Source organism: Eurytemora carolleeae, unplaced genomic scaffold (genome assembly GCF_000591075.1).
Source record: "Eurytemora carolleeae unplaced genomic scaffold, Eaff_2.0 scaffold118, whole genome shotgun sequence".
Classification (NCBI taxonomy): Eukaryota; Metazoa; Arthropoda; class Copepoda; order Calanoida; family Temoridae; genus Eurytemora; species Eurytemora carolleeae.
In genome coordinates, this window is record NW_019396343.1 from 312,563 (window position 1) to 336,100 (window position 23,538).

Sequence of the window (23,538 nt, forward strand, 5' to 3'; positions counted from 1 at the left end):
ACGCCGTCTCAATATTATGACATCTGAACCTTATCAGTGTATAATCCCTCCACCCTGAGTTTATCTTGAGAAATCATCAACCCTCAGGATACTCCTGGTTTCCTACCGGACTAAACGCCCCAGTCTTTAGTCATTGCCTTTTATGGAGTCATTCTTTCATTTCTTCATCAATATACTTTCAGGAGCACTTTCTTTATCAGAGTATACTTTCAGGTGCATTTTCTTTATCAGAGTATACTTTCAGAAGCATTTCTTTATCCGAGTATACTTTAAGGTGCACTTTCTTTATCCGAGTATACTTTCAGGTGCACTTTCTTTATCAGAGTATACTTTCAGGAGCACTTTCTTTATCAGAGTATACTTTCAGGAGCACTTTCTTTATCAGAGTATACTTTCAGGAGCATATCCTTTATCAGAGTATACTTTCAGGTGCATTTTCTTTATCCGAGTATACTTTTAGGTGCATTTTTTTTATTAGAGTATACTTTCAGGAGCATTTTTTATCAGTGCATACTTTCAGGAGCTTTTTTTATCAGAGTAAACTTTCAGGAGCATTTTCTTTATCAAAGTATACTTAATCAAAGTATACTTATAGGAGCATATCCTTTATCATAGTATACTTATTGGAGCATTTTCTTCATCAGAGTATACTTTCAGAAGCAGTTTCTTTGTCAGAGTATACTTTCAGAAGCAGTTTCTTTATCAAAGTATACTTTCAGGAGCATTTTACTTAGCCTAGTATACTTTCAGGAGCATTTTCTTTATCAGAGTATACTTTCAGAAGCACTTTATTTATCAGAGTATACTTTCAGGTGCACTGTCTTTATAAGAGTATACTTTCAGGAGCATTTTCTTTATCAGAGTATACTTTCAGGAGCATTTTTTTATCAGTGCATACTTTCAGCAGCATTTTTTTATCAGAGTATACTTTCAGGTGCATTTTCTTTATCACAGTATACTTTCAGGAGCATTTTCTTTATCAGAGTATACTTACAGGAGCATATTCTTTATCAGAGTAAACTTTCAGGAGCATTTTCTTCACAGTATACTTTCAGAAGCAGTTTCTTTATCAAAGTATACTCTCAGGAGCATTTTACTTAGCCTAGTATACTTTTGTGAAAAAAATTTTTCATCAAAGTATACTTACAGGGCATTTACTTCTTAACAGTATACTTTCAGGGCCATATTCCACCTTTCTTAAATTATCATACCCCCCCCCTTCCTCCCCCTATCTACCACCAATCCCTCGCTACTACACAAATATATGAAGTCCTGTAAAGATAGTATCTTGTCTGTATACAATGTTAGTTCGCATTCCTTAGATTCCAAGTTTATTAAGAAAGATATGTGAGTCTCACACGATCAACATACTTCACCTAATGTAATAGCTTGTCATTGCACGTATTATATGCGCGGCAATGCCTGGAGATCAGGGTAAACTTGGTACGAAGCTGTGAGCATTAATCTTTTTAATATATAATCAAGCTAATTTTTTTGTGATAACTCGCAAAAAAAATTTTAATCAACCATTAAAAACGGAAAATTTCACTGTTTTCAATTTACCACTGTAAACGAGTTGAAGATGGTATTTCCTTCTCCTATTTAACCCATCATAAACTATCTTTACTTTATAAGCTGTTATTTTCTTTTATTATTGCAAATATGATATGGAAAAGATCATTAGGTGTGGAATGTCTGTGTATGTGTGTATGTCAAAGTGTTGTCCCCTGGAGATATGATAATTTGTATTTATCAATATATCCGCGACTATACATTCTTCTTATTAATATCAATCTACTCTTATGTTTGTGTGTCCGTTCATGTGTTTGTCAGTTGTATAAAGATTGTGCAGTCAGGTTTATTTATTTACGAAAGCAATTCCACGGTTTACATGATTTTATTAATTGATGTTTACTCGACTGTGCACGTCGCGCGCACACTATGTGATTCCGGCTCAGGGTGAAATTGTTTGTCTATGTTTACTGAGTATGGTATGGATGGGTAGTTTGATGGTTGGATTCTATGTTGACTGGTTATTATTAATATCCCTCCCCCCCCCCTTCCTACCCATTTATACATATTATCCTATATCTACTGAACAGCACCCTACATAACCAGGCATAAATTCAGCTTTCCACTCCTTTGGAAATATTAAAACTGAGACCAGATGTTTTTGCAGATTTGGAAAATTAATGAAATTTGATATAATAAAAAATTAAAATACAACCGCCTTTCTGATGTCTTGTAATATTTTTTTGAACTCAGGAACGGATTACTCGCTTAGAACTCTAATATTCTAATCCCTATATCTTTGCAACCTGTTGGTTTGTTACTACAATAAGAATTAATAGTTTGAAATGAAAAAGATGTACTGAATTAGGTTGCAAAGATATAAGGAGTAAGGATTAAGAAAATTAGAGCTAGGGCTAATTATCAGTTTCTTAAATATAAATACAAAAAAATTATGTTTTTCTGGAAGAAAATTCTCTATGAGGACATTCCTTAGTTGTATTGAAAGTAAGCCAAACCCAGGATAAGATAAACAACTTCAATAAATTGATTTTTTATTTAACAATGAAAAACTTGAATTGAGCTTAGTATAGAGTAGGAACAAGTATAAGATAAGTGGATGTGTGGGGAGGGCATAGGCGCAACTAAACAAAGGATAAGGGGGGGGGGGGCAAAATACTTTTTCGATTTAATAAAAGAGAAAAGGGAGAATGTGCAAATTAAAAAGAGGGGAAAACTCTTTTGTATTTGTGAAGACTGAACAGTAGACAACTAGGGGTGTTTATGCAATAGAATTTTCAGATGAAAATTTAATAAAAATATTTAATATTCAAATCCATTGTAAAAGTTTATTGACTCGAATATATTGTTTAAGTCGTCTTTGTCTGATTTTGTCAGATTCTAACAGTTTAAGTTTAAAAGAGAAAAAATACTTGAATAGGATTTAAACAAAGATTTAAGTTAGAGATAAACCTGGATTAGAATAAATATTGAAATTGAGTCTAATTCGTTTGATAGAAACTTATACAGACAGATAGATTCAAGATGTCTCAAAATAAACATGAGAATACAAAAAGATCGTCATTGATTTCGAATAATTAACAAATGTCAACGAGTGTTTTAAAACAACACATCTTATGAGCTTTCCAAAATAGGATCCTATAGCTGAACTTCATAGTACTTAATATCTCCGTCAATTTTTAAAATACAAAAATTGCAGACATCATTTTGGAAATCCCAAGACTAAAAATTTCCGTATGTAACTTTTTACTCGAAGTCATCTATTGTTGTCGCGTGCATCATAACAATCGTCTACTGAATTCCCATGTTAATTAAGACGCCTTGGATCTAGAAAGATGTGTGACTAGAGATTAAATGTATTAATGAACAATTAAAGGAAAGAGAAAGATTAGGGTGACAAGGTAAATAAAATAAAAGGATATATATCGTTTACAGCAGTTCTGTTTATTGAGGGAGGAAGCATTCAGGATAGTTTATCTTCTTAGGGGATACAGTTAGTTTCATCAAAGAATCAAAAAGAATATAATTAAACAAAATGTCGGATAGATCATAGGTTATTGCATTTATCAAACCCTAATCCAGAAATGTTTATAGAATAAAACTAGTTTCTAACCTCTTAAAATGAATCAAACCTAAAATTGATGGATAATGTTGTTTGCATAAATACCTGATTTAAGAATATCCTCTCTGCCATCAAGCGCATTCGCCGCGTTGTCTTCTATAACCGCGCACGCTTGCGCATTTTCCAGTCCTCCTACTCCACGCATTATCAGATTTGAAGCTAAAAACATAATAATATAATAATAATTATAATTATAATAATAATAATAATAAAAATAACTTAAATATCATGGCAATAAAAATTGAAATGACTTGACAAAAAAATGTATTCTTTCGTTGACAAAAATAAAAATTCCAAACTTTCTAAAAAAAATTCCCTTTGATAAAATTCAATTTTAAAGTTGATGCAGTAAACAATATCAAGGAGTTTCACTTGTTTTTATCTCACAGTAACGTAAATTAGAAATGTTTTCTTCCTGTTTGCAAATCTAATAAATTAATTACTAAGTTTTTCTCTTCTCCGAGGTTGCTATTGAAGCACATGCTTCCCTTTCCCTACTTCACCCCCACCCCCACCCATACTTTACACTAAACCCACTTTTATTTGTTCCTAGTCTTGCTCCGCCTACTTTCCATCCCAATGTTTGAATAGTTAATAATGTGTGCATTATCAGGAGAATATTCCTTAATTATTCAAAGATCTGCACAAGGGAATAACCCCCCCCCCCCCAACCCTGGGGAAAATGACGAGCAAAAGAGGGGGAAATTCAAAATAAACCTTTTATATCTCGTTGAAATAGTTTACAGAAGAGAATACGTAAATGTCAATGATTGAGAACTTTAAATTGCAATTGAATTTTTAATGAGGATTTTAGTACACTTTATTGATAAATGAATAAATGAATACAACAGAAGGCGAGTATTGATGAATGAATGAATGAATGAATGAATGAATGAATGAAAGGATAATTGAATGAAAGGATGAATTAAAGAATGAATAATGAATGAATAAAAGGATAAATGAATGGATGAATGAATGAAAGGATGAATGAATGAATGAATGAAAGGAAGGATGAATGAATGAATGAATGAATAAAAGGATGAAAGGATGAATGAATGAATGAATGAGTACCTGCGGTGTATATGAGTGCTGAGATAAGAAGGAAGCTGAAGAGCATGAAGAAGATGGCGATAAACTTCCAGGAACATCTTCCAGACAAATCAGATTTCAGCCTGGAACAATGGAACAATGTTTTCAAATAAAATATCTTGGAACATTTCAACAGTTCCATGCTTCTTGAATTTTAGTGTTTTAACTTATTATTATTCGATACAAAGTATCCATTTCAAGACTAGCAACCAAAGCTAGGTATCCTCTTTTCTCCAAGATTTAAAATATAAAATCTAATACTCTAATATTCACCTTTTTACATAGAGCATGGTTTATGAATAATTGAACTTTTGTACCTTTCCCCTCTGTATTTTAATACCTTTTACTCATGATTGAATTTTTCCCAAATAAAGCGATAAAAAAACACGAAAATTATGGAGGAAAGATGCTTCGTGAGAGGGGTGGGACCAATATTAAAAAATATATAATTATCCCTGTTAACTATCTACCTGAAGCTGGTTGAGCTCTGACTAGTGGAGTTTGGTCGTTTAGCAGTACCATTGTGTAGAGGATGTGTAGAGGGATGGTAAACTAAACAATCCACTTTTAGAGATTCATTTATATCTAATGGGGATTAGGATCCATTTATTTATGAGAAGATCAGAATTTTGGGCTAATTAATTTTTCAATCAAAATTCTTTTTAGAATCCGAAGGACAAAAATCTCTCGACAGAATCTTTTTTTGTCATTTTTGTCCAAATGAAACTCCGTTGTCCGTACCCAATTTGTACCCAGTGTGAGCTTTGAAAAATGATCTTTAATTGTAATAATTATTCATATAATTATTATTTATAAAAGATTAATGTATTTCTAGATAGATGGATCAGGATATAGTATTTAAAGCTTCGCTGAATAAACAATGCCAAAAACTGGCATAAAGGCAGCTCAACTGAAAAAAAAGTAGAAAGACATTAATAATTTAATATATATTTCTAATCTCCATCACACGCCCTAAGTACCCCTCCCCCCGCCCCCCTTTCCCGTTTTCGACCTTTGTTTGTGTATTTAATATAAGATAAGAGCCTTATTTATTTTAACTATAAATATTGATAAAAGATACATTAATAGATAAACAGATAGATAATCAGATAGATAAACAGATAGATAGATAGAGATAGATAGATAGATAGATAGATAGATAGATAGATAGATAGATGATCAATATTGAAAATAAACAAGATTATCATAAAACATATATTATTTGTAAATCAATACAATAATAGAAACAAACAAATAGGTTGATAAAGATAAACATTCAGATGGATGCAAAAATATAGATATAGCAAAAATAGATGAAAAAAGGATAAAGAAATCCAAAAAAGGTAAACAGAATTACATAAAAACGGTAGTATAAGGACAAAAATACAATGAAGGATAGTTTAAAAGTTAAGTGAGATAAAAAAGTAAATGGATAAGGATTTTATTTTTGAAGAACAATTTTTAATCATGAAATCTTTGAATTGATCAAATCATTGTTATATTAAAAATCGATAATAAATCAATAAGATATGCGGGTTGGCTGTCAGCAATTAGTGTTATCGAAAATTAGTTTGTTTAAGCATTATCATATTCAGAAAGTAAATATTAAATTGATAAATACAGATTAATTATTTGTTAAATAAAATTATACGATATAGTAGCATGCCTTAAATCAACATTAGATCGGGTAAATGTTAAAAGTTGGAAAACAGTTTAAAAAATAAGATGTGTTACCTGTTAGATGACCACTGGACCCATAGTTAGGAAGATGATTAGACCTTTAAAAAAAGTAAAAATCAATGAATTTTACTGTAGAATTTTATTGTTCATATTTTAACTGTTGCAGTTGTGCAGATTTCAAGATCCAATAAATGAATGATCTTATCACAAATGGGTCATACGCTTGGGGTAGGGTTTGGGGGTTAAGTAAGATAGGAGGGTCCTTATGGAGATAGACGATAAGAGAGGGTAGAAGCATAAACACTTAAACCCATTCATCCAATAAACACTTCAGAATTTTCATTTTTGATCCCACCTAGTTTAATGACTTTGATATCGTCTTGAAATTTGGAACTTATATCTTACCCCCCCCCCCCCACATTCAGCTTTAAAATTAATTTTCTTTACATATTCTATTCATGCAAAAAGCTTATCGGAAAACCATAAATTTTCCGCCGCAAAAATTTGAATTCTCAATGTAAAAGTCAACGGGGGGTTTCAGGCCGAATAGGAAATATTTGGCAGGATAGAGAAGGAATGGACAACATGAAAAGGAGGGTAAAGAACATAACAAAAAGGCTGAAGGGGGAAATGGTTATAGGAAAGGAGAAGGATAGGATAAGATAGGAAGGAGACGAGTTCTCAGATTAGAATAGGAAAGAGAAGAGTTCTTAAGGAAATGAGAAGAATAGGTTAGGATAGGACGGAGAAGAGTTATCCAGGAAATGAGAAGGGTAGGTTAGGATAGGACAGAGAAGAGTTATCTAAGGAAATAAACAGGATAGGATTAAGATAGAACGGAGAAGAGTTATTCAGAAAATGAGAAGTGGAAAAGAAGGTTAAAACCTGTAAAGGGTTCAAAAAAAGAAGAAGGGAAGGATAGGTCGGGGAAATGGTTCAAGACAAGAAGAGAAGGAGAAGGATAGAACGGAGAAAGGGTTCAAGAAAAGAAGAAGGGAAGGAGTATTATAGGACGGGGAAAGAAGAGTGTGGATTGAGGATGACAAGATACTTGAAGAGCTTGGTGTACAAGCTGTTTAAGGTTCGACAGGTGATATTAAGGAATTTAGGTGGGGAGGGGGGGGGGAGGCTATCGAAAGGGGGCAGTACCGGTGGATAGAGGGATATTGGCTGGCTAGTGTTTATTGTGCAGGAAGGTGTTTAAGTTAACACCCATGTTTTGAATAAAAAGAATACCCCATTGTGTTCTGTAACAGAGGGGGAAATTCAAAATAAACCTTTTATATCTAGAAAGTTTGATAGTTAAAAAAGAAATGAAAGGTTTCAGGGTGAGTATACGGGTAAACCATGATCATTATTTTAGACTAAAGCAGGGGATACGAAACCTATTAAAGTTTTAATAACAACCCAACTACATGACTAGGGATGGAGATAAAACCAAAAGACTGAAACAAAACTATAAAAAGATGCGGGTATATTCTTATATTCTCAAAAAGCTAGAGAATGGGGTGTTGAGGCTTGAAAGGGTACAAAGAATACAAAGAATGAGAAGGGTTTGAAAATGAAAGACGTTGAGTAATGGTTGTAAAGTGTAAGGGTAGAGAGAGAGGACGGGAAGGATTAGGAAGGAAAACATATGATTGATTAATTGTATTCAAAATCTAGCCAGAGGGTGGAACAGGGAGGGGCTAGGTGGGATAAGGAGGTAGGAGGGAGGGGCTTAGCGGGATAAGTAGGAAGGAAGAAGGGGCTAGGCGGGATAAGGAGGTAGGAGGGAGGGGCTTAGCGGGATAAGTAGGAAGGAGGGAGGGGCTAGGCGGGACAAGGAGGTAGGAGGGAAGGACAACCTACCTCCTACCTCCTACCCCCTGATTACAATACCTGGATGTGTCTAGATTTGTAAATTTCTCGGTGTTAGGTGAGCGGGCTGGACTAGCTCCGCCTCCTACTCCACCCCTACTCAGTAGTGTGTTCCCTAACCGAGTTCCCAGGGAACCAACATTGTAAACAGACCTGGACAAAATATATTGAAATAAAAGAAACTTCAAAAGAGAAAATATTTTTCATTATATTTTTAAACCAAGACATAGCAGATATTTCCTGATCTTAAAATTTCCTTGGTTCAATTACTGAGATGGTTTAGTTAGATGCTCCGTAAAGAGATCTATATAGAGGTAGACGGGTTTATTCCGGATGGATAAACGGATCAAATGATAAAAATGTGAATGGATGGATTATTAAAAAGTGTGGATGGATGAATAGATGATTATATATCCCCCTAAATCTATCTGTAGTTCAAGATTGAATTAAGTAACTTTATTGTGGTATTCAAATAGAGAGAAAGATAAAAGGATAGATAGATAGGGCTGGGGAATAGTTTATAGATGGTTTTAATAGATAGACAGATACAAAAGTATGGATAGATAGATAGATGGATAGGTAGATTGATAGATAGGATGGAATAGATGGTTTCAATATTTAGATAGATAGTTGGACAGGCAGATAGAAAAATAGATAGATGGATAGAAAGATAGATAGATAAGATGGTTATCTAAGGTAGAAAATGTTAAAATGGATTAAAAACGGAAAACACAGCAATATGAAGAGAGGATGAAGTTATCGGATAGATGTGTAAATAATTAATGAAAGACGTTTAAAAGGTTGAATGGAACGTATATGGTTTAAAAAAAATGGATGTTTGAAAGATTGTTTAAAGATGATGAATTAAAGAATGAAAATGGGTTAGCTAACCAAGTACCAGCTAGATAGTTAGCTAACCAAGTACCAGCTAGATAGTTAGCTAACCAAGTAACAGCTAGATAGTTAGCTAACCAAGTAACAGCTAGATAGTTAGCTAACCAAGTAACAGCTAGATAGTTAGCTAACCAAGGAACACCTAGATATTTAGCTAACCAAGTAACAGCTAGATAGTTAGCTAACCAAGTAAAAACTAGATAGTTAGCTAACCAAGTAACAGCTATATAGTTAGCTAACCAAGTAACCGCTATATAGTTAGCTAACCAAGTAACAGCTATATAGTTAGCTAACCAAGCAACAGCTATATAGTTAAATAACCAAGTACAGCTAGTTAGTTAGCTAACCAAGGAATAGTTATATATTTAGCTAACCAAGTAACAGCTAGATAGTTATCAATAACCAAGGAATAGTGATATTGTTAGCTATTTAGCTAATCAAGGAATAGTGATTGAGTTAGCTAATCAAAGAATAGTGAGATAGTTAGCTAACAAGTAACAGATAGATAGTTAGCTAACCAAGTAACAGCTATATGGTTAACTATCAAAGGTATAGCTAGTTAGTTAGCTAACTAAGGAATTGTTAGATAAGGATAGGAACCCTGCGAGATAGTGCGAATAGATAAGATAGATAAGTGTAGGATACATAATAGATAAATAACACGTTAACCCTTCCTTTATATGGGCATAACAGGTAGCTTAGATATTCATCTACTCAAACCACATTTATTTTGGAAACAACTTTTCCAGAATATCCACAACATATCCGCAAACAGCATTAGAGTTTCAACGCGATTTTTTTAGATTTTTAGACCCAAACACTGAAATGTATGATCGAACAAAAATACCAAAATGTTCTTATTTTTTCGTCGTCCCGTTATCCTTTCCCCATCCATTTCTTTCAACCAATTTCTAACCCTCTGCTTCCCATCTTTGTTCTAGTTTTATTACTTTCCTTCACATTGCATTTGTTTCCTTTTTTCCCGTTCCATGGCTTTCCATTGCATTCATTTCCTTCTCTTTACTTTCCATTTCTTCCCATTTCTTCCCATTTCTTCCCATTTCTTCCCATTTCTTCCCATTTCTTCCCATTTCTTCCCATTTATTTCCATTTCTTCCCATTTCTTCCCATTTCTTCCCCTCCCCTTCCCTAACTTACGATGAGTTTGTGTAGAGGTTTTCAAGCCTTGAACTTGTTGTCTCGTGTGGACTGTATGCTCTAAAATAAAAGAAACATGAGATTTATCAAAACATAAAAATATGATTTCTTTTAACATTTTTTACAACTAAATTACGATTTTATGGCAGAATTTTTTAGAATTTTTTTAAAAACTTAAATTGTTTTATAATTTCCCCAATGTGGGTTGGAAGGTGGGTGTTTACAGTTTATTTAGACTGTATTTTCTGTGAGAGTATGGATTGTGTTTGTTACTGTTGAGTGGTACAGTAGATAAGAGAATAAACCTTTCATTGGTCCACAGAGGATTAGCATTTACAGAGAAAACATTTTAGTGGTCCAGAGGATTAGTATTTACAGAGCAAACGTTTCTTTTGTTCACAGAGGATTAGAATTTACAGAGCAAACGTTTCTTTGGTCCACAGAGGATTAGAATTTACAGAGCAAACATATATACTTTGATGCTGCGTGTACTGTGATTGTAAAAAGAATTTGTTTCACTTGATTTCTGTTCAACTGAGAATCAATATACAATCAGACAGGTTTCTCACGTCATGCTAAATCTGTTATACTCAAAATAGAGCCAAAATAAATGTTTTCAGCTGATTCTACTCTCCGTATACAAAAATGAAAATTTTACAAGAATTAAAATCAAACAAAATCAACTTTGAAGCAACCGGTATAAGTTAAACCCATTATTTAATCTCTTTATGATTTGAGATTTCAAAAATATTCGGCTCTAATTGTGAAGGATTAAGTTGTGCAAAAAACAACTTTTATCATCTGTGTGTAATGTGTATGTATATCCGAATTTTATCCGATCGTATGTCTGTATGTCTTTTATGAGAACGTATGTGCTTCTGTTATGTCTGAATGTATCTACCTGTCTGCTAGGTGTATAGAATAAGACTGATTATGTAATGATGAGGGTTAGAGCCAATACAATAATACAATGGGACAAATGTAGATAAATGGGTTTAACTAATAATATATAAATATACTTTGCCAGGACCTGCATCCATTTTAGCATCTCGCTTAGCTCGCACTTAGTTTTAAATAAATTTTGACTCGCTGTGCTCGCGGTGTACCTGAGTGTATGGTGAGGAGAATAAGCGGAATGTTTGATCCTGGATTCTAGCGGCAAAGTGGATTCGCTAGGAGGACTATCCGCTAACCCCGACGGTATAAACAGAGATCCTAAAATTAGTGGAAAAAATAAATATTTATATTTATCTTGATTTCATATTTTGGTAAATATTAGAGATTAAGTTTCAAAAATATTAATAAATATTTTAATAACATGAATAATATTCTTTTATCAATATTTTATAAAATAAACAATATTGATATATTCATTTTATTAGGGAAATAAATTATAAAACAATAGTTTATTTACATTACTTGGATTTACCAATGTTAAAAATAAATTATAAAACAATAGTTTATTTACATAACTTGGATTTACCAATGTTAAAAATGCTCTAAATGATAGTTTTCAGTGACAAATGACGGAAAGAATGGATTTTCGGTGAAAACATGATATTTTGAGAAAAAGAAAATCTATTTTATAAATCCGTTTTCCAATATCGGCAGAACCCATGTCAACCTGGTTCAAAATATAGATAAATACAACTCAAACCCAAACCTCGACCAAGAATTTACCAACCCTAACTTTTGAAGGGAACGGATAAACACTGAAAAGGGAAAAATTATAGATTTTTTTATATTTATAATATTGGTCAAATGTTGCCGACTGTAAAAATAAATTTATCCCTAACCAGCACTGCACTGCACTGGAACGAAGATCAAGATCCATAGAATAATTTAAAGATTATACAGTCTGCATGTATGATGTATGTAAAGTAAGTTTGCACAGTTGCAACTCGTGAAGTAAAACGAAGAGATTAGCTTGCACGAAATGTCATGTAGTTGGAATAAAGTAGCAGTTTATCTTCCATCTTTAGACAAAGTTTCGATGTAAAACTTTAATTTAAAATAATGATTATAAATATGAAAACTTTTCAGTTAAAGAAATATTATTAAGACCTATATATTCACAACGGACAGATCTATAATTCATACTTATTATTTCACTCCTCAGAGAAATTCATATTAAAATTTTTTAATTTAAATAGTTTTTTATTCAAAATCCATTTGCAGTAAAGCCGCCCAACTTTTCACATCTTAATGGGTTTACCCTCCTCCCCCATAAACTTTTCCCTCTATAACATATTTCTAAAGAAAATGTGCATGAAAAAGAACCGGTAAGCCTTCAGGCAGTAGCTAAGCCGATATATCGGACACAACATAACTTGATTTTCAGGCAATTGTAAAAACAAAAGAATACAGGGAACGAGGAAGTGAAAGCAAACATTGTAAAACTAGAGAATACAGGGAAACGAGGGAGGGAAAGCAAACATTGTAAATCTAGAGAATACAGGGAAACAAGGGAGGGAAAGCATGATTGTAAAAACAAGAGAATACAGGGAAACGAGGGTGGGAAAGAATGATTGTTAAAACTGGAGAATACAGGGAAACGAGGGAGGGAAAGCATGATTGTAAAAACAAGAGAATACAGGGAAACGAGGGTGGGAAAGAATGATTGTAAAAACTGGAGAATACAGAGAAACGAGGAAGGGTGTGCATAGTACAACTAGACAATACAGGGAAACGAGGGAGGGAAAGCATGATTGTAAAAACAAGAGAAAACAGGGAACGAGGGGGTGAAAGCAAAAATTGTACAACTAGAGAATACAGGGAAACGAGGGAGGGAAAGCATGATTGTAAAAACAAGAGAAAACAGGGAACGAGGGGGTGAAAGCAAAAATTGTACAACTAGAGGATACAGGGAAACGAGGGAGGGAAAGCATGATTGTAAAAACAAGAGAAAACAGGGAACGAGGGGGTGAAAGCAAAAATTGTACAACCAGAGAATACAGGGAACGAGGGGATGAAAGCAAACATTGTACAACTAGAGAATACATGGAACGAGGGGGTGTAAGCAAAAATTGTACAACCAGAGAAGATAGGAACACGAAGGAGGGAAAGCATACATTGTAAAAACTAGAGAATGCAGAGCAAAGAGCAAAGAAAACCAAACATTGTAAAAATTAGATAATACAGGAATACGAGGGAGGGAAAGCACAATTGTAAAAACAAGAGAATACAGAGAAACGAGGGAAGAAAAGCATGATTGTAAAAACAATAAAATACAAGGAAACGAGTGAGGGATAGCATAATTCAAAAACTGGTAATGACATGTGAGTGAGGGTTGCGATTTAGGAAAAGTGTTAAGAGGNTGGGGGAGGAAGGGGGGGTAATAAAAGAGTTGGGAAAGGGTAAGAAACGAGTATTTACTGAAGAATATTGAGTAAGTATTTAACAAGACAGGTTTGTAGGTAACTGTATAGAACCCTATAGGAAACCTGTCTATTCTACCAACTAGGTGTCTAGTTAACTATAATTACACTTATATAAATATATATGTATGTATGTACTTGTTAGATATATTGGCGGAAAAAGAACATCATTATGCTCTTTTATAAAGTTCTAAAAATATAAACCTATACGTCAAGTTTAAATGTTTTATCAAAAGTAAGTATTTCCAACACCCCACATTAAAAATTTTCGTTAAATTTTTTTTAACTTCATGGGTAAAATACCTAAAAGATAATCATATCCCTGCACTGTTTTTTTAATTATCTCATTTATAAAAATCATCTTTAAAAAAGCAAACCGTGCATTAAAAGTTTTAGAATTGAACATTTCACACAGAACACACTGTACCACTTTTTGTGAATTGTTTCGTGTGAATAAAATTCCGATGTAAAAAGATCAAATATATAATATGTTTATGTATACATAACGATAGTAATTAACTAAATTACAGCTATTAGTTCAATAGCACCAGCCTTTTGTACTCAATATAAATTATAATATGAAACTTTCCAAATCAATTCTCTTGTATAGTGTGCATACAAATTTATTATTTAGTACTATAAAAGTTTATTAGTTTTCTCAAACAAAAAAAGTAATAAATAAAAAGATAGAATGTAGAATTTATGATCATGTTGACAAGAAAAATAATTATTTTTTCAGTAATTGTTCAATTAATCCTCGAAGAATACAAGAAAAACCATATAAACAATATGTATTCACTCATACATCTAGATGAACAGGAATGGTGAAAAGCTGAATTAATGATTTAATTGCTCTAATTGATTGTCATTATCGCACTCCGTTCTGATCGGTTTTGAAAGTTGTTTAATTATATAATTGAATAATAATTATTAATCAAAATAATTATCTCGAAACAATAGGTCACTATACACTAGAAACGATTGATTGATTGAATCTTTATGAATAAACAATTTACTGTGTGATTTTTAATCATTTGTCGATTGATTGATTGATTGACTGATCATTAATAATATCATATTAATTGATTGATTGATTTTACCTGATGGGTTGCGTTTAAGACAAGAAGGTGCCTCATAGTGTGCGTCAGTTTCTAGCTCATGGTGGTCATACGGACTAGGGCAGGAGATCAAACTTTATATATCATTTTTTTTTAAATTTGGCAAAATTTAACATTTTGACTTTTTTTAATATAAATTCCCAATCCCATTACTGAGACACCCTGCGTACTGTGTAGGAGGACGAATCCAACCATTTAGATCAAAAAGATCGTCTTTGCCCTTAAACTCGTCAACCCTTACTTTGTATGGTTAGAGTTTGCTCCGTCCCTGTTATAGTTGTCCTCGTTGTCCATGTTGGTTCTTACAGGGGCGTAGCGGTTCATGACACACACACACCCTCAACCACACACCTGAAAACAAACATCTTAAATTAGAACATTTTATGTTTTTAGAAACTATCCGTCGCTGCATCTCAACATTTATAACATTTGTTATTAGTGAATTTTTTTGAAAAAGTGGTTTTTGGGTTACATCAAAGGTTGATCAGAAAGCTAAAATATTATTTGGTATAGAAGAATGCATTTAAACAAATAGATAATAGCTAAATAGATAGATAGATACATATAGCAGGGGCATAGTCAGGAATTGGTCCAGGGGGGGAGCTTCCATTATTTAAAGGGGGCTCCTCAGCACCCGTTGGGGCCTGAAAACTCCCTGAAATCCATAGATTTCACTAGTCCAGGGGGGGGGGGGGGCTTTGTCTCCATAGAGGTGCCCCCCCCCCCCCCCTGACTACGCCTCTAATAGATAGATAAATAGAAACACATGAATAAATAAAATAAATACAATTTCTGATTAGAAAACACATGTAGACAAAATACTGATGATGAAAAATGAGTTTAATTTCTAGAAATGCTTGATACGACACGCTTTTTGCTTCATACTAATCTTAGCTGTTCAGCTGAGAAATGACTTTTTCCCAATCTGAGGTCACTCCCCCCCCCCTCGTCATATTATAGCTATACACTGAAATGTGCACAGTTCTGACACATGATTAAAATGTAATATCTCTCCAACTGTTTTTACTCTGATGGGTGTTCTAAAGAAACGTTGACAGGTCGAAATCCTGATTGGAATATAGGGGGGGGGGGGTCATTGCCCCAGGGTGCTCTAGTACCTAAGGTGTGGATAGAAGGAGGGAGGGGGGAGGTGGCTCGTCAAAACATCGGTTAATTAACGAGATTTGGATTTGTAGAAAACAGAAAGAATTTAGAAAACAACAACAAATATACCTTTATAATTATACTTATAGATAGATAGATAGATAGATAGATAGATAAATATGAATTCAACCCTATGTATTGTAAACTGTAAGAGTGCAGATGATATCAATTTGTTAATGTATAAACTAGAGAGTAGAGATCAGTCTTACAGAGACAAGAAGACAAAACTGCTGGACATCAAGATAGATGGTTCTTCATTCAGATAGATAGATAGATAGATAGATAGATAGATAGATAGATAGATAGATAGATAGATAGATTTTAGTTCTATAAATATATAGATAAATACAAAGTATGTAGACTATACCTTGGATAAATAGTTCCTCAGTTTACAAAATTTAAGTAATGAATAAGATTAAATAAGAGGTATGAAAAGGTAATTACGAGAAAAAAAACAAATGATGTACCCCCTACACATACATTTGTACAAATAATTAGTCAGGGTGACAAAAATATTCTTTTTCATTGAATACATATTTGTTTGTATCTATAATATTATGTATTCAGCACTGAACCAGCTGTACTCTAGTCCAGTAACCCAATAAACATTATTTTATTACTTGATTATTTTATTATTTAAATTAGGTCCTCCAACTTCAAGGAATATATATATATACATAAATATAGAATAATTGGCTTTTAGAACGCTTCGCGACCCATTTTTAGTAATAATTTAAGCTCTTGCCGTTCCTAACCCCTATTTTTTCTTTGAATATTAAGAAAATAAAAATGTTCCGATTTTCCTGTTCTGCACACTGCACAAAACAAAAATTAACTACTCGACACTTTTTCCTAGGCAGAATTCTTCATTTTTGACCACCCATAAACCTTTCCCGTAAGATACCACAAAAAATTGGACATAATCGGTTAAGCTTCTGTGTTCAGGTAGCTAGGTAGTTAAGTATATAGGAAGCTATGTAGCTAAGTTAGTTAAGTATCTAAGTAACTAAGTAACTAAGTAGCTAAATAGCTAGGTAGCTAGATCTAGGTGACTGCTCTAATAAACATTTACGAGTCTGCTGCAATAATATTCTAATATTCTTCTTCACAGAATAAATATTTATCTTTACATATACATACACTCAGACAGACAAACATACACCGAAACACTCAAAATGAAATCAGACAGATTCAGGCATACATACACTCAAACACCCGGACATACACTACAATATTTAGACATACACAATAACAAAAAAAACTGAAATAATATAGTAATCATATAGAATCAAACACGACGTATATGAATTTAAAAAAACTGACAAACAAAAACACCTCGACAAGCGACATAAAATACAGATATCCGTATTTTCAAGCAATAATGAATTCATTATGTATTTCATACATCTTGTTCATTGTAGATACATCATATATAAATTGGTCTTTTACTAGTATTAAGTAAGGGATGAGAAGGGTTTATATCCTGAAATTGGCAGTGAAACTGGTACACAGGATGAGTCGTACCTTTTCCAGCAAATCAGAAATGTTATTTCTTTTTCTACCTTGGTTCGCTAGATCATGCCATGTTTAATTCGTTTAACTAAACTTATATACATTCCCCAATTTTATTTATATTTTTCTCCCTTGGTTCGCTAGATCATGCCATGTTTAATTCGTTTAACTAAGCTTATATACATTCCCCAATATTATTTATATTTTTAAAAGGGGTTGTATTTGTAATTTCAAGTGACCCTCCAAGCAAAGATGTCAATTTACAACTTGAAACCTTTATCTGATAAAAAATGTTTATATTCTGATAATTTCTATATGTTTTCCCGCAGTAGAGAACCCACAATTGAAATTAATCAGTTTTAAAAATTGTATGCATTGATAGCAATCATTCTTGCTTGATCAAACAAAGATTTTAAGGTTACTGTTGTGAATCGGGTATTGCCATCTTCAAAATAAAAATAAATCTTGAATTTATTAATGATCCTTCGACAAGGAGAAAATTGTATTTCTAATTTTACTCTTTTCCTTATAACTCAATGAATCCTTTAATCTCAAGTAACAAAGTTATTTCTGTAGACTAAAATTAATTAATTGAAATGCATTTTCACATTAATTATTTCAAAGGGAGGAACTTATAATTTAATTGCTCTTCAAAACTTAATTTGAAATTAATGAAAGTTTAAAATAATATTTTGAAATCCGACTAATAATCTTAATACTAACACATTAATAGAATAATGAGTATAACTGTAAAGAGACTGTTGACAAAGTTCTTGGTGGTCATGCATTAAAAAATGGTTTCAACTGTTGAAAACGACAACATTTTAACCAAAATAGTTTACCTGTCAGAAAAATAAGATCTTCCCTTTTTTACTGAAAACAAATTGTAAAAAATTAAAACGAGTCATCAAATCATTTCCAATGCCACCAAAGTTTCGTCTAAACGTTGTGATTCCTGTAGGGCACTAATAAAACTTATTCTGAATCTTTTTCCTCCTAATCCACTCAATATCTTAAATGTTTTCTTGAAAACTCTCCTTTCTCTGAAAACAAATATGGAAACCGAACACCACCTTAAAAACAAAAATTATGAAAGACATAAAAACATGTTTTCACCAAACTTAGCCAAACTTGAGAACCTGGAGCAACAGCTAGAGATAAATTATACAGAAAAAAAGCATTTATAGACTGTATGAAGACCTATTTTTGGTAACTTTTAAGACAGTATCCCCTGACCCCCCCCCCCTACTCCTTTTAAGATTTTAACCTAACCTAACCTTGAAAAATTTGTGTACATTTGTGTACTGTGTGAATGTACATGGCAAGGGGGGGGGAGGCAGGTTCATATTAATTCGGGGCCATATTATTTCCCTGCTAAAGAAGGCTTTATTGTGTAAAGTATAGAAATATCTGCAAGATGCGAGCATATATTACAATATATATATTACAATATGTAGAGGATTATAACACAAAGAAAAAAGAACAATGTGTAAATAATCAGCTTTCTGAAGGTATACTAAGCAATACAAGTAAGCCTATTTAAACCCAGGGAACTGCATTCAAGTTTATACCTCAAACAAAAATAATATACTAAGGGGGAAAATAAAAAGGTATAGGCAAGTTGTCCAAGATTTAAATGGAAAAAAAATCTAAAATGACACAGTAATTGACATGACATTTTTACCCCCAAATGCGTACCTTCAGCATAAATGTTAAAATTTGGCTCAAAAAAATGTTTGCATTGACTTGTAATAAACATTTTTAAGAGATACGGAATACTAACACAAGATCGAGTATGTCATTGCACTTTATTTTAATGCAGAATGTAAACTGCATGATAAAGAATTTATCATTACAACTCAGGGAAAAAACAAAACAGTGTATGTCCAATTTGTCCATCATAGAAATCGACCGTTAAAGTGCATGATACAAATGTGTGACAAAATGCCTGACATTGCTTGACAACAAAGTTTTTGCATGACACTAAGCATGCATAACAGTGCATGATAAGATAGTGTTTGCTTCATACTGCATGACAACAATGCATTTGCAAAATACTACCGGATAAATGAAAATGCATGACTACTATATACTTGCAAGATACTCAGCATGCTTTTAAATGCATGACTACTATATATTTGCATGATACTCAGCATGCTTTTAAATGCATGACAACTATGTACTTGCATGATACTCAGCATGCTTTTAAATACATAACAACATTTGTTGTCAATATTGTCTGACAGGAACTATTAAAGGAACAAAAGTTGTCTACACAAGCGAAAATAAAGTAACGTAAAGACATCGTAGAGGAAAGGGGATCGGAAAAGGGGGTGAAGAGGGGGAGGAGGAAAAGTAGCAATACTATAAGATATGATATGATAATACCCCACAAAGAAAAGATCCAACATAATTACAAGAATGTAAATATCAAAAAGCAATAAAAAGTGTAAATTACTTTCAACATTTTCCATAACATTGTTCTTGAACAAAGTTTAAAAAGGGAATTTTGAAGAAGTTTGAGAAACGATAAATCATATTTATTAGGATTCTTTAAACGGATATGATCGTAATATATTGGCGGTCTGCTCAACATAGAACACACATACATTGAGAAATAGAGTTTAAAGCTATCTAGAGCTCTAAAACCTTTGCCGAAATGGGTGGTTAGATGGATAAAAAGATAGATAGTGCTATTAAAGCTAGCAACTTCTTTAATAAAGTTAAATGAAACACTGGGAGACAATTTAATCCCATCTAGAAATCAACAAACTTACAGGGCAGTACAAACCTTTAACAATCTTCATCCAAGAAGTAAAAGTAAAAGAATAAGAAAAAGAAAAAGAAGTAGAAAAAGAGAAAAAAGAAAAAGAATGAAATAAATAAAGGAAAGGGCGAGACTAAATAAAGAAAAGAAAGGATAAGAAAAAGTGAGGATACAAACGTTATAAAAGGAATAAGGGAAGGACCAAAACATGGAAAAAATTAAAGATTAAACGGAGAAGATGTATCAGGGAAAGAAAAGGGACCAATTGAAAAGGGAAAAGGATGATTGATGAGGAAATGGGAGTGAATATAAAAGGAAAAGGGTGGGTATGGATGAAAGTCTAATACCCCAGTGCGAAATCAAATCCCCGTGTAAAAACAGGAAACAGTAATTCTATTTTTTTATTCATTTCCATAACATAGTCCCCCCCCTTCCCTTCACACCTTCTTTCATAATATTTCTCAAGTCAAATCCCTTGAATTCCTGGGGAACAAAGTAAGCTCTGTGTTAGGCCGCTGATATTTAAACGACAAACAAGATGCTGAGATATACATACATATACATTACAATTTATATTAATCAATGTCATTTAAATAACTGTCATACTATACAGTTACAAATATATGTACTGTACTAGCTTGGAAACCCAGCTTTACCCGGAGATCTATTAAATAAGTCAAACCAATCTAATAACATTGCCAATGGTTCTACTGAGTTCATATCATCTCTTTTCTTTTACTTAGTTTGTTACTTATTGTAAATTAGTTTGATAGAGTAATTTGGTTTTTGCGTTTAATGGTTTGTAAGTTAATTTGTAAGTTAATTTTTGTAATCTTTTGACAAGTAGGTTTTATTTGACGTTTGAAGTATTATTACTTTGTTTTTAACTATTGAGATTTCCTTGTTGTTCTTATCACTTTGTTTCATGTTTCCTGGTCCTATTACGAACTGCATGGATGTAAACAATTCAGTTTTTATGACCTAACTAGAAATAAAAATACCCTTTGTTACGATGAAAGGTGTCGGTTTCCGCTTTATCGCTTCTAACCCCAGTGCTTCTGTTTGTGAGTGTTTGCACTGTATGTTTGTGGGCTCAGAGAAATTTGTTTATTTTTTAGAGTTTTCATATTTTAAACTAATATTTTTCCATAGAAAAAAATTAAAGGTCAGCATGTATACCAACAAACACACTAACATCATTTACTCCCACAAACAATCAATATCATTATTAGAGAAGTCTAAATGAAATCCGAGTCTTATGAATAAAGAAACTTATTCATTATTGACGGTTTGAATTGATGAACTGATTTATTTGGGTAAAGTACTAGTGATTGATCGCCCTCTCCAGGCCAAAATTAGTGAAAGAAATGAGAAAGGGCAAGGACTGAAAAAGATTTGAAAAGTTGAATAGAAATTGAAAAAGATAGATAACCTAAACTGATAGCCGTAGCTAGTTCAAACCTCTGAAAGAGATTGGAATAGACATATCACCTCAGCGTTGCAGGGGGGAGGGGCTGGTAAGATGTAGAGAAAGGGAAAAAACATACAAAAAATCAAAAAAAATAACAAAAGACTAGACGAATTTACAAAAATTTGTTTTAAAAATGTGAAGAATATTTAACACTGGTCATTATTATTCATATTCGGTTTTTATCGCCAGTTTTTGCCTTGAACTAGGTCCTATTTAAATTCTAAAGGCCCTCCACCTACTTAGGGGCCAAATGATCCAATTACAATAGATTTCAGCCATTATCAGCTGTTTCTACTTTATCGGAGCCATGTTTTCGAGGCCCCCCCCCCTTGTGCTTTTTATACACCGCCTCCCCCCCATTCCTTTTTCGGGGAAATCTGATTATTTCTTAATCAAATCTAATGGATTTTTTATGCCAGAGAATGATATTACTTTTCTTTAGGTTTCCTTGAAAATATATTCAAGTACCCTGAACCTATACCATACAGCATTAAATCATTCCCTGGGCCCGCCTGCAAATTAATCTCGTGGATTTATGTGATCAATTTCCGCAATTTTCTTCACATTTCCACCAATCTTCTTTTTCCCGCCAAACTGTATACTTTCCGCTATTTTAATTTCCTGCGTTTATCTCAAGTATCTCCTCTAAATATCAATTTTGAAGAAAAACTTTGATATTTTTCAAAAAAGTGTATTTCTTCTATTTGAAAGTTTAAGATAAATCCTTAAGCTTAGAGTACCACAATATCGCCTAAGTACTTTGATATATATATACTCGGCATTTAGAGCCCTTTGCGCCCATCTACTATTTCAATTGTAAACATTTTCTCTTTGAATACATTGTAAAAAAATAAGTTAGAGACAAACTTTAAAAATTCAATCATCCATAAACCTTTCCTGGGGTCATGTGAGGTCCCACACAAAGTTTGGGCCCGTTCGGTTCAGCCATTTTGACGTTTATTGAATATAAACAGACAAGCAAAGTTTATATAACTAGGCTTTTAGGGCGCTTTGCGCCCATCTTCTATTTCAATTGTGAACATTTTCTCTTTGTATACATTGTAAAACAAAGTTTGGCGGATTTTATTAAATAAAATTCGTGGAATTTCAAAATTTTCAAAAATCAAATTTTGTTAGAAGCAAATTTTTGAAAATTCGATCATACATAAACCTTCCCTGGGGTCATGTGAGGCCCCACAAAAATTTTCGCCCAATCGGTTCAGCCTTTTTGGCGTTTATTGGATACAAACAAACAGACAGACAAGCAAAGTATAGATATAGAAGATGAAAGATAAATCTTGAACAAAAACGTAAATGGGGGTGCATATTCCTGACTCCCCCTCCTTCAGTGGTGGATCCGGGGGACATGTTGTTATTGTGTACCCCTTAAAAGGTTAAAGGTATCCAGCACTAAACTTAGTTTGTATAAAAGGCAAAACACACTGTCAAAAACACTGTTTAATGTTAAATTTCAATTCAACATTTTCTTCTTTGAAACCTTCATCGCCCTTGATCATGTTTATTTAACCCGTCAAAACCCGAAATAATGAAATAATGAAAATAGTAAAACTACCCCCCCCCCCCCTCCTCCTCGAGCAGTATATACAGGGAATAATAGGGAATTTAATCTTTTTATATTTTTGTATGAATTAAATCTCACTTGTAAAATTATTTATATCAGAACCTTTTGATCCAAACTTTTGTAACTTAAATATTTTTATTTTATGGAAGTAAAAAAGTGCCTGCTTATGTAATCTACGAAAATTTTAACGTATTCAAGCTACTCCCCCCCCCCC

General features: G+C 32.9%; 1 protein-coding gene across 9 annotated transcripts in view; it reads right to left on the reverse strand.

Annotated features, from left to right (window-relative positions):
* The window catches only part of LOC111701328 (teneurin-m), an 81,863-nt gene that overhangs the window by 37,965 nt on the left and 20,360 nt on the right, over nucleotides 1-23,538 (reverse strand). For 8 of the 9 annotated variants that reach the window (XR_002765181.1, XR_002765180.1, XR_002765179.1 and 5 more), the window contains exons 2-10: nucleotides 15,070-15,179; nucleotides 14,811-14,884; nucleotides 11,440-11,548; nucleotides 10,334-10,393; nucleotides 8,303-8,434; nucleotides 6,476-6,519; nucleotides 5,212-5,293; nucleotides 4,724-4,824; nucleotides 3,698-3,811 (exon numbers count right to left, since the gene is read on the reverse strand). Coding sequence is in view for 4 of the 9 variants with exons in the window: in XM_023472572.1 (XP_023328340.1) it covers nucleotides 3,698-3,811; nucleotides 4,724-4,824; nucleotides 5,212-5,293; nucleotides 6,476-6,519; nucleotides 8,303-8,434; nucleotides 10,334-10,393; nucleotides 11,440-11,548; nucleotides 14,811-14,884; nucleotides 15,070-15,152 (799 nt within the window). In the remaining 5 variants the exon portion in view is untranslated. The remainder of the gene's footprint in view (nucleotides 1-3,697; nucleotides 3,812-4,723; nucleotides 4,825-5,211; nucleotides 5,294-6,475; nucleotides 6,520-8,302; nucleotides 8,435-10,333; nucleotides 10,394-11,439; nucleotides 11,549-14,810; nucleotides 14,885-15,069; nucleotides 15,180-23,538) is intronic. The other variant, XM_023472571.1, reaches the window with a different exon arrangement.